The 16,095-nt window shown below is 41.0% G+C and overlaps 1 protein-coding gene and 2 long non-coding RNA genes across 3 annotated transcripts; 2 read left to right on the plus strand and 1 right to left on the minus strand.

The window, feature by feature from the left end:
- The first annotated feature begins 2,718 nt into the window (after positions 1-2,718).
- Positions 2,719-3,478, plus strand: LOC119646432. The gene is made up of 2 exons (XR_005248738.1): positions 2,719-3,164; positions 3,249-3,478. It is a non-coding gene; the product is annotated as an uncharacterized LOC119646432 (long non-coding RNA).
- LOC119646431 lies at positions 3,464-3,898 on the minus strand. Its single transcript, XR_005248737.1, has 2 exons — positions 3,789-3,898; positions 3,464-3,729 (listed from the first exon to the last, which is right to left on the minus strand). It is a non-coding gene; the product is annotated as an uncharacterized LOC119646431 (long non-coding RNA).
- An 8,685-nt stretch (positions 3,899-12,583) lies between these two features.
- LOC119650147 lies at positions 12,584-15,782 on the plus strand. Its single transcript, XM_038052722.1, has 2 exons — positions 12,584-13,495; positions 13,677-15,782. The coding sequence occupies exons 1-2, from the start codon at positions 12,584-12,586 to the stop codon at positions 15,780-15,782; spliced, it is 3,018 nt and encodes a 1,005-aa protein (XP_037908650.1).
- Positions 15,783-16,095: the final 313 nt, after the last annotated feature.

Raw genomic sequence — 16,095 nt, forward strand, 5'->3', positions numbered from 1 at the left:
TGTATAATATGTATATACAATAGGTACCGATATCTGCACAAATAAGGTTAATAATAGTATATTACTATGTTTTAGAAATTTACCCGGAAACCCCTTTAATTTGAGTGAAATTATGCGATGTTTCCAACGATTAATTATCTGAAATAATAAAAACTTGTTGTTTCTTTTCCGTTGGTGTTAAATATTCATTCTTGCAAATACCGATATTTCGGAAACCATTTGTTGCCTTCATCAGTGCTAACTTGTTAGCGGTTTTTATTTAGTTTTTATTATTTCAGAACCCCCTTAAATTTCTGCTAGAAGTACAAAGTTTAGCAAGGGATAACATAAGACATAACTGTGGGAAGTTTGAAGGAAATTGAACTATTATTAACAAAGTTATTGGAAGTCAAAGTATTGCGTTTCATGTGAATTTATTGCATTCTAGGACGTGTATGACGTCATCATCATATGTATAAAGTGAACTTATATGTACGGCGGGGACTAAGGAAACACTTTCGCTTTTGTTTTTTTAGCTTTTTTTAGTTATTTAAATATTAGTATCATTACTGGAGACAGGCATGTTGGGTATACGTATATGCTAACGAAATTTGCGGGTAGTCTTCAATACTATACTGTATACTTTCGTGCACAGAGTAAAGTGGAAATGCGTTAGATCAATTTTGAGCACAATATTTATGTCTATAATATGTGTGTACACATGCATATTTTGTTAGGAAATATATGACGGGATATATTGCGCTCTTAGCTATGTATGAACGGAAAATCGTGCATAAAGAGTTGCCCACATAAGATGAGCACAAAACCTTTATACCTGAAGCGCCGAGCCCCGAAAGTGCGCCTTGATTGCATCTTCAGCGGTACATTGAACAAACTAGTTCGGTGAGGAACACGAAGCACGTGGTACCTAAAAAAACTTCGTCAAAGAGAAACCACATTACTGCAGTCGCGATCAATATATTCCTTTGTCCTAAGGGGTCTCGACTAGCTCCATGCGAAATTTCCAGTCCTTTAAATTCGCTTGTCCTTGACTGAAGAATAAGCCAAAACTTCGCGGAAATAGGGCCAAGATTAATTTTTGGTCCCTCTTAGTCTCTTTCCCTACTAAACCGCCATCTGGAAAGGGGTCAAAATTTCGACATTATTATACCGCTATACCCACCCACCGCTTGACAAAGGATTTCGATTTGTGGATATAGTTCCTCGGTGTTGCTCCTCGTTATCAAACTTGGCGTTGTAATCGCCGAGCAATATTTTGACGTCATTCGGAGGTAATAAGTCGTATAGTTTTTTAAGACTATCATAAAAGCGCTCCTTGACTTCGGCTTTTCTTCAGTTGGGGTGTGATATTGACAAACCACATATGAAAGAAATTTGCTTTGATACGAAGCGCACACAATCTTTCTTATATAGGTTTGAAGCCAATAAAATTAAGTCTCTATTCATGATAAAGACCACTGCAAACCTACATTTCCCTGATAGCTTCCCACTTCTGAAGATTGTGTGCGACCTTATGTCGGCTATTTAGCACTGCACTACTAGAACTCTGATCCAAAAGCGTAATCCTTCGTTCGTTTTCGTGGTATCAATCATATCCGAGATTATTCATCCTGTCTCTGTAGTTTTTTGGTGGATAACGGTTTTTAGGTCCATCACTCCAAAACCCAAACCTGGAGAACTAGGTCAATTGCTCTAGAACGCCTTGACGATCAGAGGAAAAACTTTAAACGCTTATATCTCCGGTTATGTTGAGAATTTCGCAAAAAGGAGCTTAATTCGTGATCACTACTACCGGGGAAGGGGCTGAGATTCAAAATGATATATGAGCAGGTAGGATTCAGTATGGTGGAGTTAACCCAATTAAGTTAGGCGTACACCTCCACTTCTTTTCTCATTTTCCTCGGTCATGGGCTTTTACTGTACGTTGCTTGAAACCCTCCACCATTACCTGGGGTTAGGAGCACTTAGCATAGCATAGATTACTTATTTATTACTATATTAACTACTGTTAACTGCTTAATTGTGTGTTGAAATTTTATTTTTGTTAATTATGGCAAAGATATGGTCTGTTCTCAATTGTTATAAGAATCGTAATGTCTATTCTTGTTTATATGGGAAGATGAAACAATACATATGTGAGAACTAAATTTCCTTACATCGTTTTGGTTTCCCGATTTCTTGTAATTCAGTTTTTACTTGAAAAAAAAAAAACAATAGCTTTTCTACTACAATGAATTTATTACTACGTAGATGCACTATGATAAAAAGTTCCGGGAATTTATAAACAAAGTAAAAGCGACTTAATATTCCAGCAAATTCATTTTATCTCCACCAAAATAACATTCATCTTAAACAACATACACGGCTTTAGCTCATTCGTCGTATTCTTTTTGACTTCAGCTTGTCTTCGAAGAACACTCGGACGATTGTTGACTTATCTTCATGTAAACCCTTCATCACCAGTAATTATGAATTAATTATCATGAAAGTCTGGTCATTATTCGCTTCAGAAATCATGTCCTCAGCAATTGTCTATCGATGTTTTTTTGCCCGAAATTCAGGTCTTTTGTACTGAGCCGTCTCATATGAATTTCCACCGCAATGTCTTGAACAGTTCCATATGCGATACCAAGTTCACTAGTAATCTTTCTTAGGCTGATATGATAATTTTTGGTGCGTCAGTGTTCGACGTGGAACAAGGTAAATCCTCCACCACTGTACAGTTACTTTTAAAGTCTTTATACCACTCGTATGCTTAACTTTTCGAGAAATCAGACTCTCCAAAGGCTTTTTGCAATATTTTCAATACAGCAGCATACGAAATCTCGAAAGCAACACAACATTTTAAACAAACTCTTTGCTCAACAAAGTTTACTAATGTAAAGAGACGACAGGTAGAAATTAAAACCATTGACATGTATGCCAGTCATGGTGGTACCAACTTAAAAAAAAATACGAAAATAATTAATTCTGTCATACGCGGTGATAATAAATTCATTGTTGTAGGAGAGCTACTATTTTTTTCTAATGTAACATCGTAGCGTCCGGCAGGGCTCGGAATATTAAAAATATGTTTGGTTGTTGTTGAAATGGGACATTCATCAAAGTCGATTGTGTCCGTTTGGTGATTGGCTCAGGTGTCATCGATACGATGGATGTTCACTGTAAGTAACTAGAATTTACAGTTTCCAGTCAAACAAATGAAATTCACAAGTTGATCAGCTTTTATTTTGTTACATCACATACAGGATTTGGAATTGAAAACTCCCTGCCACCTATCATAATCCAAAAATCTTTCACTCATCGATTACTATTACTTTTTATCCCGGAGAAAATTCGATTCCCCAGAAGTTGTGAAAACAGCCTTTCAATAGTGACTCCCACGAGTACGGTTTTGTGAGTTACCATTAAGATGAGAAATAGGCGTCGACAGTATGGTTAATTATGAAATAAAGAACTTAAATAGAATTTGAACGAATTTGGACTTTTTATTTATTTAATAAGAAAGCATAATCATTGGTTGGAACGTTTGTCCAGAACTAAATTATAGCCGTGTTCCATGAGTTGATGAAGGCCTGCTCAAAGGAGGTGATTCCCTAGCGTGGATTTCATGAAAAAGTAGCGTGTTAAAATCACGTCGGGGTTACCAATTTGGCGGCTTAATGTAAAATCCTAGCTTCTGGGTGTCAAAACCATTAGCTTACCACAATTCGGAAGCAATAGGAATACCTATAAAAAAAAATTAAATTCATATTATCGTTGTATTTATTTGAAACGCGATGTACCACCCCATAGCTTCGGAAAAAACGTCCGTTCCCTGGGTAGGCGAGGATTAGAGAGACGGAGACGTCACACGATGCGTTTATCTCCGTATTATTGCCATCATGAGATAATTCGGAATTCCTCTTATCTTAACCGCTGTAAGAGGAGAGTTCGAGAGTTCGCTAAAAGAGTGCGCTGCCGACTGGAAAGCCAGGTCTCGGTTCGAGTTTTCACTCTCGGTGAGAAATTGAATCGACATTGGGGGTGCCACACACATGCCATACGACTGAAGCAAGAGATTAAGGGGGTGTGATAACCCTTTTTTTTGGCTTTCTGTGAAGAATTGGATAAAGATACAAATACGAATTTTTCGTCATAGATTTATTAATATCTTGAGCGTGCATAATAATTTTTCCAGTCCAATCGTATGGTTCGTTATTGAAATACAGAGCAATTTATGCACCCATCTCCAAACAAAGGTGTTTTTCTGCTGCCACGCTAAAGGGTGCTGCGATCATTTCAAAGAAAAAAAAAGTAAACGGCATTTTAACGTACAGACTTAACTACAGTCCGTAAACTAGGATAATTGAAAAATATTAAAAGCTAAATTTTTGGTGGTGGTGGGTTTTGGTGAATCGCTGCTCACCTCACGGTTAGCGTGACCGAAGTGATCCGCAGGTAGTGAACGCTCGTTTATATAATTTGCAAAACACTATGTGAGTGCGAATTATATTGGACGTAAATCCACGCACATTTCAGACCAAAGCTTGACTGTAGTTAGAAATTTTTGTTTAGGTATTAAGCAGGAGAAGAAAAACTGGAAAAATTGTTTTTTTTTGGAAAACCTTTAATTTTCAATATCTGCGAAATTCGTTGAATGAATTCGGAAAATGCTGAATGTGTAAGCTCAAGAGTTCGATCATCCTTTTTCAGGCGATTAGTAGCGTCAACAAGCCTAAAAACAGGTACAGTCAAAAAAATCTCTTCAATACTAATCAACATCCTATCGAGAATTCGCCTTCCAAACCAGGAAATGGGGAGCAGATTCACAGGACTCTCTGGACGCTCTGGTAATAACGTTGCCTCTTATTTAGCGAGTACCAATTTAGCACCTTCTCGTGGATGTAACATTCAACCACTCCCTTTATACATTTCAGCGAGAATATGTAATACTAATTTGTCTGACGTTCTTAGCGTTTGGAAAGTATCCTTTCCAGGTTTTTGTAGGAAGACTATTCTAACCTTCTGTCAAGAAGTAGCTTCATATCTCACAGCAAAATGTTTTATAGAAGTCGATTTGAGTGCTTTATACCCCTCATTTAGCATCGCTGGATGATACCATTTGCATGTTTTGATATTCTGAAAAGATAATATGAGTATAGCAGGCTTGACTTTTCGCTGTCAACCATCATTCTACCAGCGTTTCTGCCAATCCGGCAACAATTTCGTGTTGAAGGGCTTGCAGAAACTGTTAATTTTCCTCTTTCCAATTCCATCACCGAATATACTTCCAAAAGAGTCCGCACTGACTGAACTCAAGATTTTGTGAAAGTACTCGTACCATTCGATTTTCTGGGAGAGTTTGTGAAAACAAAGATATATTTTCTAGGTTAGCTGATCCATCAAGTTTAAGGGTACAACGTTAAAGTCCCTCTTTAGCCTTTCACTTTCTCACATTAGGCTCTAAAGAAATCTTGTTCCGACCTTTTTTTCAATCCTTATATATTCGCGATGGGACTTTTTCTGTAGCTTAACTAGTTTCCATCCTTATTGTCTTTGCAAGCACGATTCAGAGGTCGTCTGGTTGATCTCTCGGATTTCTGCAGTTCTCGATTCTATCAATGAACCGTTTAAGCGCATTTATCTCAGCAGCACGCCTCTTCAATACACCGCGGCTTCTCTCTTTGAGGGTTTTATTTGTTACGAATACTTCCCCAGCAAATATGTATGTTGGGCGTTCGAATCACAATCTGAACCATCTGACTTCGAAGACCGTACCAGATGCATTAGTTGTTGCGTTGGCGGAAGATATGAAGAAAAATAGGATGAGTATACAGAGACAACTACGACGTTTCTCCTTTTTTAATTAACCTGATATTATAAGATGACCTCAGCTTGTTTCTGGGCAAAGAATTATCTCAGCATGGTTGCTTCTAAAAATTTCGATTCGATAGAAAAGGATCTAACAATCTTCCACGGGGGATCTATTGATGAGAAGCTCACTAAAAATTTTTCAAATTTGCTCTAATTTGTTTGAATCAATAACCATTATTGTTTTTCACTTTCCAAATAGAAGTGACGCTCTACGGATTTCTGATATAATTAAATTTCCATCTTCTTCTTCTTCCAGGAAAAGGTACTCAGCAACGTGATACCTACCTGGGACAGGCTTCGAGGGTTTGTTCTACTGCCTCGTAGAAGGTATCCTTCTCCGACTCTGCAGTCTCCTCTGTAGGGGCGTGAACGTTTATGAGGCTTAGATAAAGAGGGACCCTATACCGCACAAAAACTGGAAACTAATATAAAATATAGCATATAATAACTAATATAATAATAAACACCTAATTTTGTTCTATAAAATTTTTAATTTAGTTATATAAATGTATCCCATGCCATAAATGTATTCAAAACGGAAATTGTTGCCTACAATGGTCACTAATGTAATAGTGACCATCTGTAGTGATTAACCTGAACATTACCTTGTTATGCTCTTCAGAAAAGAACGGAATAGGTACAAATTGCAAGTTGAATCCGCACCCATTTAGAGGGACCTGAAATGTTGGAAGAGCTTCTGTTTTGAAACGATTGTTCTTCCCACCATTGCTGATATAGCATCCACCGTTGGAATTGATCAGATGAAACATTATGCTATTACGCTCCTTCGAAGACCGTACCAGATGCATTAGTTGTTGCGTTGGCGGAAGATATGAAGAAAAATAGGATGAGTATACAGAGACAACTACGACGTTTCTCCTTTTTTAATTAACCTGATATTATAAGATGACCTCAGCTTGTTTCTGGGCAAAGAATTATCTCAGCATGGTTGCTTCTAAAAATTTCGATTCGATAGAAAAGGATCTAACAATCTTCCACGGGGGATCTATTGATGAGAAGCTCACTAAAAATTTTTCAAATTTGCTCTAATTTGTTTGAATCAATAACCATTATTGTTTTTCACTTTCCAAATAGAAGTGACGCTCTACGGATTTCTGATATAATTAAATTTCCATCTTCTTCTTCTTCCAGGAAAAGGTAGAGCATCATATAGTGACTGTCAAAGAGCACTTTCAGATACGTTTGGCTCAGTTTAAACACTAAGCTCCAGACTTGTAAATCTATCCTTCTTAGTACCCACGAACTTCACTCTCAAGCGTCCGAGACTAATGCCTGGGTTCTATTTACCAGGCATGAGTATGACGTTCTCTGCCTTTTTTTGAAGGCTGGGCAGCTTCAGCTTAATGTTAGCTTTAGTGAATTTATGCCAGCTATCAGAACTTATCTCTCTAATTGTTAACTGCAGCCACTTTATTATAGCCCCATTCGTGCACTCCAAATGTGGACGTTCATCCCAAAAAATTTGAGTATTAAACATTTTTGTTTCGGTCCAGGCTCCAGTATTTTTTTCCATGGGCATTCTCACCGCATGGTAAATTATTCCTTTGAGGCTTTATCAAGCTTTGAGGAAGCTCCCTTGGCAACGGCAAAAAATTAGGTTGCCACGTGCGCCCAAGCCCCTTTTCTTTCCTGTCTTGGTGTCAGTGTTTCTTTTCTGGATGATGGCTTTGTAGAAACTGTGCGCAGACTTACCAATGAAGTGTAGAGCATACCTTCCTTCTTCGTGGGGGAACATGAACTTTATGGACCTCCCAAATTTGTAATCGGCCGCAATTTAGCTGCTCAAGTGCAACGGCAGCACCAAGCACTGAGATCCATTGAACTATTCTCGGAGATCGGCCTCTTGCGACGGCTTTCGCGTGGTTTCGGGAATTTTAGAACATTCTCCAGAGACAGAAAATGAGCGGACTCTTCGCTGAAGAAAACCTAACCAAGGTATCTTTGTCTGAGGTCCGAGGAGACCGGGCAGCTGCACACGAAGTGCAGGGCCGTCTTGTCTTCCTCCTCCCATTGGCTACATATGGCCGAGACCACCTCTCCGATTTTTTCCATGTGGTAGTTTAAGGCGAAATGTTCCGTTAAAAGCCTTACTAGGGTTGTCATGTTCCACTTCTTAAGGGACAACAAAGTTTTTCACCTGCCGGCAGAAGTTCAAATTTCGGTTGCGTGAATACTTGCCGTTTCCCCCTTCAGAGTAAACTTGACAGAAGATGGCAAGATGCCAAAAGCTGGTTATGGCCCCACCACCGCAGATTCGGAACCTTGGCGAGCCAGTTTGTCAGCTTTCTCATTACCAGCGATATTTGAGTGTCCTCGTACCCACATCAGCAATGTTTCGTTTAGTCGACCAAGTTTAAGCAGCATCTGATGACAACTCCACACCAACTGGCTTGATATGTTGTTGTTAGTGCTGATAATGCTGCCCAACTGACGGAACAGATTCGAATGATGCGACCCCTACATTTTTTCTGCAAACATTCTTCTGCTGCCAATAAAATGGCATATACATATCTCCGCCTGGAATATGGTCGTCATTTTTTTGAGAGGTCGAGCCAGTTCCAAACTCCGATTTATCGAGAAAACCCCTGCGACCGATTCGTTTTCCATGACTGACACGTCGGTAAAGATTATTAAGCCTGTAATCCCAAAAGATTCGTGGCTATCCATCGACCATTCTTCTGGTCTTCCAGAGTAATTTTTGGTCTAGCGTAATTCTCAAATATTTGACCTCTGTTTCTCGTTTCACCTCCATATCATGTAACCTTATGGCTCTCAGGTGATCAAGCTTACACCTCCTAGTGAATGGTACTATGATGGTTTTGGCTGGGTTGATCCGCAGTCCCACCTTCCTGCACCAGACACTAGTAACCCTTAGTTCAGTTTGGATTCTATCACATAGGGTATCTTCATATTTGCCCCCACAGATTAAAACAATGTCGTGCGGACAGCCTTGAGTGGTGTTCATGACAATAGAATTTGTACTTATCGCGACTTCTATTTGCCTGCTTTCTAGCAGTTTGCCCATCCAGAATGCCAGGGTGTTTCCCACTCCTTTGCGGCTCAGGGCATATTGTATCTCTCTGGGTTAATGTAATTAGAGTGAGTTTTTTTACAATAAAAAATTAATGAAATATGGTAAGGTAATAATGTAATGTATCTATCCGCTGGACAGAAATTGGGTATTAGTTCAGCGAATCGGGTGACTCAGCTCCTTGTTGTAACCAAAACTTGTGATTTACCTTCTATATAAACACGCAAATCCCCAATAAGTTACACATTCTTGACCCATACGAAGACGGTTTCCAGCGGCCACCACGTGGAGATCGTTTAAGGACTTACTGGATTATGGAACCTTTTCTTCCCAGACCTGTATTATTTTCACTTCCGCCATGGCTTTCTTCTTTCTCTAAGGCCATGGGAACACATTTCTTTTCGATTTTTTCTCCATGCAGACGATGAAGCTTTCCTTACCATAATTTTCCAGGATTTTATAATTATAAAATGAAAAGTGGAGGGAATGAACCAATTAAATTAAGTACTAATAATCAGGAAGCTATGGATAATATAATTATATTTTTCACAGTAATAGGTTCAATTAGACATCTTTTCTTGGAATTTAATTTATCTTAATTAAATATTATAATTAATATTAGCACGAACATCAGCTATATAAGTGTTAACCCTCAAGTCATAGCAACATTCTAAAACCAGATAGCCAGTGTATTATTAATTTTAGTATTAAAAAGAATAATTCTAAGGAAACAATATGGAATTCAGTCTCACAGGAAACACCATCCACTGCTCAAATAGCGTTTTTCATAGAAATATAGTGACCACCAAAGAAATGCTCCAAACTTGCTTTGAAGAAAAGAAACGTTTGGAAAATTTGGCTGAATCAGCAATACCAGGATATTATGTTGTTCGTGATGACTTTTTGATGAAGAACTTGGCGATCCTCTCTGAAAGGGATATTCGACGATTGGAAGCTCAGCTGGACAACAAAATCGACAAATTGCAACATGATCTATTGGAGTTGGAAACCGATATTAGAAAGGTGGAAGATTCCAAGCATACCGCTTCCTCATCGCCAAGATGGCTTCCTGTGTTTACATCAGAAATATATCCCACCATGAAGTTTATTCCCGTTCCATTTTTCTCGAAGGAGCGTAATAGCATAATGTTTCATCTGATCAATTCCAACGGTGGATGCTATATCAGCAATGGTGGGAAGAACAATCGTTTCAAAACAGAAGCTCTTCCAACATTTCAGGTCCCTCTAAATGGGTGCGGATTCAACTTGCAATTTGTACCTATTCCGTTCTTTTCTGAAGAGCATAACAAGGTAATGTTCAGGTTAATCACTACAGATGGTCACTATTACATTAGTGACCATTGTAGGCAACAATTTCCGTTTTGAATACATTTATGGCATGGGATACATTTATATAACTAAATTAAAAATTTTATAGAACAAAATTAGGTGTTTATTATTATATTAGTTATTATATGCTATATTTTATATTAGTTTCCAGTTTTTGTGCGGTATAGGGTCCCTCTTTATCTAAGCCTCATAAACGTTCACGCCCCTACAGAGGAGACTGCAGAGTCGGAGAAGGATACCTTCTACGAGGCAGTAGAACAAACCCTCGAAGCCTGTCCCAGGTAGGTATCACGTTGCTGAGTACCATTTAGAAGATATTCTCCACTATCTTGCTAGGCCGGATAGCCCCATACGCCCAGAACATCATTGGCCCATACCAAAGAGGATTCACTCCAGGCAAATCAGATTTTCTCTCTGCGGCAAGCGATGAAAAACTGTTGGAATATGGACAACGGTTGTGCTATCTGTTCATCGACTTTAAAACCGCCTATGACAGCATCGCCAGGGTAAAACTGTACACGGCCATGAGAGAATTCAGTATCCCGACGAATACAACTTTGAGACCGTTGACAATTTCTCCTATCTAGGGTCGAAAATCACAGCCGATAACAATTACGATGATGAAATCCGCACACAGTTGTTGTCAGCCAACAGAGCCTATTTCAGCTTACAACGGCTGTTCCGCTCGAAACGTCTCGCCATAGGGTCAAAGCTCTTACTGTACAAGGCTATGATCTTGCCAGTCCTCATGTATTCCTCGGAAACTTGGGTTCTTAGCAAGAAAAATTGCGAACTCTTGGCCGCGTTCGAGAGAAGAATCCTCCGAAGAATTTTTGGCCCCCTACATGAGGATGGACGATTCCGTAGCCTACACAATGACGAAATCTGTGAGCGATGCCATGACCGTCCGTGTTCAAATCTCCCGCTTCTCATCTCATCTTATCTCCGCGTTAGCGCTGACTGTGTGTGTAAATTTACAGCGGTTCTCTATCAAGATCTCCGCTTGACATTTATTATCATCTTTCACGCGCAATTCGCTTTTTTACTGTTTTCACGTTCTCGTTTTCTTTTTCGTTTCTTTTTCTCATCCTGCTTTGTGCAGGCAATAAAATTAATCAACTAACACTAATCTTTCGTTTTGTTTATTATACCATCTCGTTCTCACCCAACCGTGAGTTTGGTTGAATCTCGAAAGAAGTCCGGTCCCAGTATTTTCAAAGGACGCATTTTTCGAACATTGTTTTTGAAGCGTTTCTCGAACATTTTTTGGTCCGCCGAGCCGGATACGGGCTTCTTTAAGTTTACATTTTGTAAAAAACTGTGTGGAGTGTAGTTTGTGCTTTGAACTTCGAGTTTTTGCTGAGTACTCCGAACTAATTACCGTGAAGTGCGATTTTAGACTCAGTGGTGCGATCTTGTGAGTGCGCGTATTACATTACGAAGAACATTTGCAGTGATTCTCAGTTTTACGAACTTTTAAATCTCATCAGTTAACTATGGCTATCAAAGTTAATTATAGCTCAGCACATCAACAGTTTCATCTGGCAACATCTCGTGCCTTCTGCATTAACTGTCTCGGCATGCATCAAGTGAAAGATTGTCGCAGTACAAGGCGCTGTAAGATTTGTAGCGCGCCACATCATTCAATGCTGCATCACTCCCGCTTCTTCAGCAAGCCGTCTCATTAGAACTCTCAACCCGGCTTAGCTAATCCAACAACGTCCAGCAGCCAGGAAAAGGCAACACAAGATTGACCTTGGTGTAGTTCTCATCAGTCAATTCAAACTGACAGCTCATATCTCCAGGATTTAGCGTCATCATCTTACATCTCAGCATCTTTCAACTCAGTGCGAAAGTCTCATCAACACCTCAAATCGGAAATCATATCTCGTCCAACGGTTTTGCTGGCAACTGCTCAAGCTCTCATCTTAACATCGTCACGGAATTCTCACCCAGTAAGACTTCTCATCGATCCAGGATCGGAGATCACCCTCATCTCTCAGGAACTCTTCCGCACTCTCAACCTCACTATCTCGAATGTCTACATTCCAATTGTTGGAGTAGTTAGCGTCTCATCTGGAGAAACAGAAGGAGCTGTCAACTTTACATTGTTATCAAGATTCTCAACTCAACAGGCAGAGTTGAACGCACACATTCTCCCGAATCTCACCGTCAACTTGCCGTCAGTTGAAAAATCTTCATAATCTGGAACTAGCTGACCCAGATTTCCTCTCACCTGGCAATATTGATATTATCATCGGTGCAGACTCCTACGGCAAAATCTTAAGACCTGGTTCACCAAATGAGCCTACGGCTTTTAACACCATGTTCGGATGGACAATTCTTGGTCCAGTCGATGGCTCATCATCCAGTGCACCTTCCCATACGGGTTTCACAATCTCAAATGAGCAGCTACATGACAACATCTCCAAATTCTGGGAAATTGAGAATGTCTCGTCTCATCGGGAGGATTCGCTCAGCGTCGAAGAAGCAGAATGTGAAGCACATTTCCAGAGCACACATACTCGCGACAGTGAAGGTCGGTATGTGGTGCGCCTACCCTTCAAATCGAATGCTCCACAACTCGGACAAACGAAGCATATCGCAGAAAAATCGCTTAATAGGCTCATCAAACGCATTTCTCACCAGCCTGAGTTCTTTAAGTTGTACTCAGATTTTCTAAAAGAGTACGAATCGCTGGGTCACATGAAAAAAGTCTCAGAAGATAAGTCATCACCTACCGAGAGCTTTTACCTTCCTCACCACGGTGTATTGCGTGAAGATAGTCTCACCACGAAGCTGAGGGTCGTATTCAACGGGTCCTGTAAATCAAGCACAGGAATTTCACTCAACGATATGTTGCATACCGGTCCGAAACTTCAAGCAGACATTTTCGATGTACTGCTGTATTTAAGGCAGCACAAATTCATCTTTACAACGGACATTACCAACATGTTCCGTCAAATAGATGTTCATCCAGATGACTGGAAGTTCCAGAGAATACTTTGGACGGATCATCAATCAAGCACCAGCGAGCCTGCAATGTACGATCTTACAACCGTTACTTATGGTACAAAGCCAGCACCATACTTAGCATGTCGCGTTCTTAAACAACTTCTCAGCGACGAGGGCCACAAGTTCCCGTTAGCAATCGAACCTTTTGAAAAGGGTAGCTACGTCGACGACATCACTGGAGGTGCTGATACTCTCTCATGTCTCAATGAAATCGCGTCTCAGGTTGAAGCGCTCTGTCTCACCGGGTGTTTTCCAGTAGCGAAGTGGAAAAGCAATCATCCATCGTTCTGTAAAGTCAACTCATCAAGTCTAAGTAGCAATACATCTCACCAGTTCGATGAGTCTACGTGTAAAATTCTCGGAATGTCTTGGAAATGTTCTCCGGACATTTTGACTTTTACAGGCCGTACATCTCAAACTTCGGCCAAAACGCATCATACTGTCAGAAACAGCTCAGTTGTTTGATCCTCTTGGATTAATCTCACCAGTCATTGTTCGAGCCAAAATTCTGATGCAGGACTTATGGCTAGAAAAAATTGGATGGGATGACCCACTAACTCCTCAGATAACTCATCGTTGGAAGACGTTCAGGAGTGAATTGGTTGATCTAGCCAGTCTCAAAATTCCACGCTGGCTAAATCTCACATCTGACCTCTCACACGTCGAGATACACGGATTTTCAGACGCATCACAAACTGCAATGGCTGCAGCTGTATACATCAGAGTTTCTCATCCAAATCAGCAATCAAAAGTAACTCTTGTTTGTGCAAAAACTCGAGTTGCCCCTCTCAAACATCTCACAATTCCACGATTAGAATTATCTGCTGCATTACTCCTCGCGAAGCTCATCTCACGCACACAAAAGGCTTTCAACTTGATCAACGTGCCAGTTACTTTGTGGACAGATTCATCGGTCACCCTCGCCTGGATTAACAGTGATCCCACTCGTTGGAAGGAATTCGTTAAGAACCGAGTACGTGACATTCATGAAATCTCACCGTCAGCAGTATGGAAATTCATCTCCACCAAGCAGAATCTAGCTGATTGTGCATCACGGGGTTTAAACCCCTCTCAACTCATGAAGCACTCTCTATGGTGGTCAGGTCCAGATTGGCTAACCAAACCTTCTCACCAGTGGCCTTCATTCTCACCACTTGATGTCTCTCATGAAGACATGGAAATGCGATCGTCTGCAGTACATGTCCTCTCATCAACTCCATCTTTGCCTTTGGATCACCTCTTGACTCGATGCAGCACTCTCACAAAACTTGTCAGAGTCACTGCTACTTTACTACGTGCAGTGGCAGTCTTCAAACGAACCCCAGACTCCAAACTCAGCATCTCGGCTCTCACTCCAGCGGATTTGCAAGCGACTCTCACCCACTGGATTCGTACTACACAACAAGGATACTTCGCATCAGAAATTCGTATCCTTTCCCAAGGCAAGCCTCTTCCCAAGTCTCATGCACTATCACGTCTGACAGCTCGCATTGACCAAACTGGTCTCTTACGAGTCGGTGGTCGACTTCAGAACTCTCAGCTTGACGAAGATAGAAAACATCCACCTATACTTCCGAAAGACTGCGTACTGTCACGTCTCATCATCGCCAACGATCATTCTCGCACTCTACATGGAGGAACACAGCTCACTCTGAACTACATTCGTAGATACTGCTGGATCATCGGAGGCAGAGCTCCGATAAAATCATTCATCCAAAAATGCGTCACCTGCACACGTATACGAGGAATACGTGCTCAGCAGTTAATGGGCCAACTTCCTGCGAAACGAGTACAACCCTCATTGGTGTTCGAGCACACAGGAGTTGACTACGCGGGACCAGTGTCTCTTAAATATTATCAAGGACGCGGAACTCGAACCTACAAGGCCTGGATCGTCATCTTCATATGTCTCTCAACATCTGCTGTCCACCTCGAGGCTGTCACGGATTACAGCACCGAAGGATTTCTCAAGGCATTTCGCCGCTTCACTAGCCGCCGTGGGATTTGCAAATCACTCACTAGTGATTGCGGTACTAATTTCAAGGGTGCTGACGTCACTCTTCAGCAACTTCTCAATAGTAGTGTACAAAAATCGCAGCGTTTGCGCCAAATTCTCGCAAATGACGGGACCCAGTGGAAATTCAATCCACCTGGAGCACCACATATGGGTGGAAAGTGGGAAGCAGCGGTAAAATCCGTAAAATACCACCTGCAACGAACGATTGCCGACACGCTTCTCACCTACGAAGACTTCTCGACGTTCCTCGCACAAGTTGAAGCCGTTCTCAACTCACGACCGCTGAGTGCTCTCACTGAGGACCCAGATGATCTCTTTGCCCTCACGCCTGGACACCTCATTAGAGGTGCTCCCCTCAACACCATTCCTGAGCCTTCACTCACCGATGTACCGACTTCACGACTCTCATTTCCAACGGATCCAGGAACGTTTACAATATTTCTGGGAACGCTGGTCAGCGGAATATCTGCAGTCACATCAGTCCATTTCTAAATGGAAAACATCGCATCACGACATCAAAGAAGGATCATTGTTTCTCATCTCTGATGAGCGGTTTCCTCCATCAAAGTGGCCGCTCGCCAGAGTTATTCAAACGCATCCCGGCAAAGATGGTCTCACTCGAGTGGTAACCCTCAAAACTGTAACCTCCACATATACGCGACCAATTTCAAAATTGGTACTATTGCCAGTCGCAACTACCGAGGGAGATTCTCAGCCTCAGGTCTTATCAAGTTAAACTTCTCCAACGGGTGGAGAAGGTGGGGAGAATGTTCAAATCTCCCGCTTCTCATCTTATCTTATCTCT

This window comes from Hermetia illucens, chromosome 1 (assembly GCF_905115235.1).
Source record: "Hermetia illucens chromosome 1, iHerIll2.2.curated.20191125, whole genome shotgun sequence".
In the NCBI taxonomy this organism is placed as follows: domain Eukaryota; kingdom Metazoa; phylum Arthropoda; class Insecta; order Diptera; family Stratiomyidae; genus Hermetia; species Hermetia illucens.

Bases quoted from the DNA above. Each gene is read 5' to 3' on its own strand.
- LOC119650147 (XM_038052722.1), top strand. From the start codon at position 12,584: ATGTTCGGATGGACAATTCTTGGTCCAGTCGATGGCTCATCATCCAGT. The intron at 13,496-13,676 runs GTTGAAGCGCTC...TGACTTTTACAG, and splicing joins TCAATGAAATCGCGTCTCAG to GCCGTACATCTCAAACTTCG.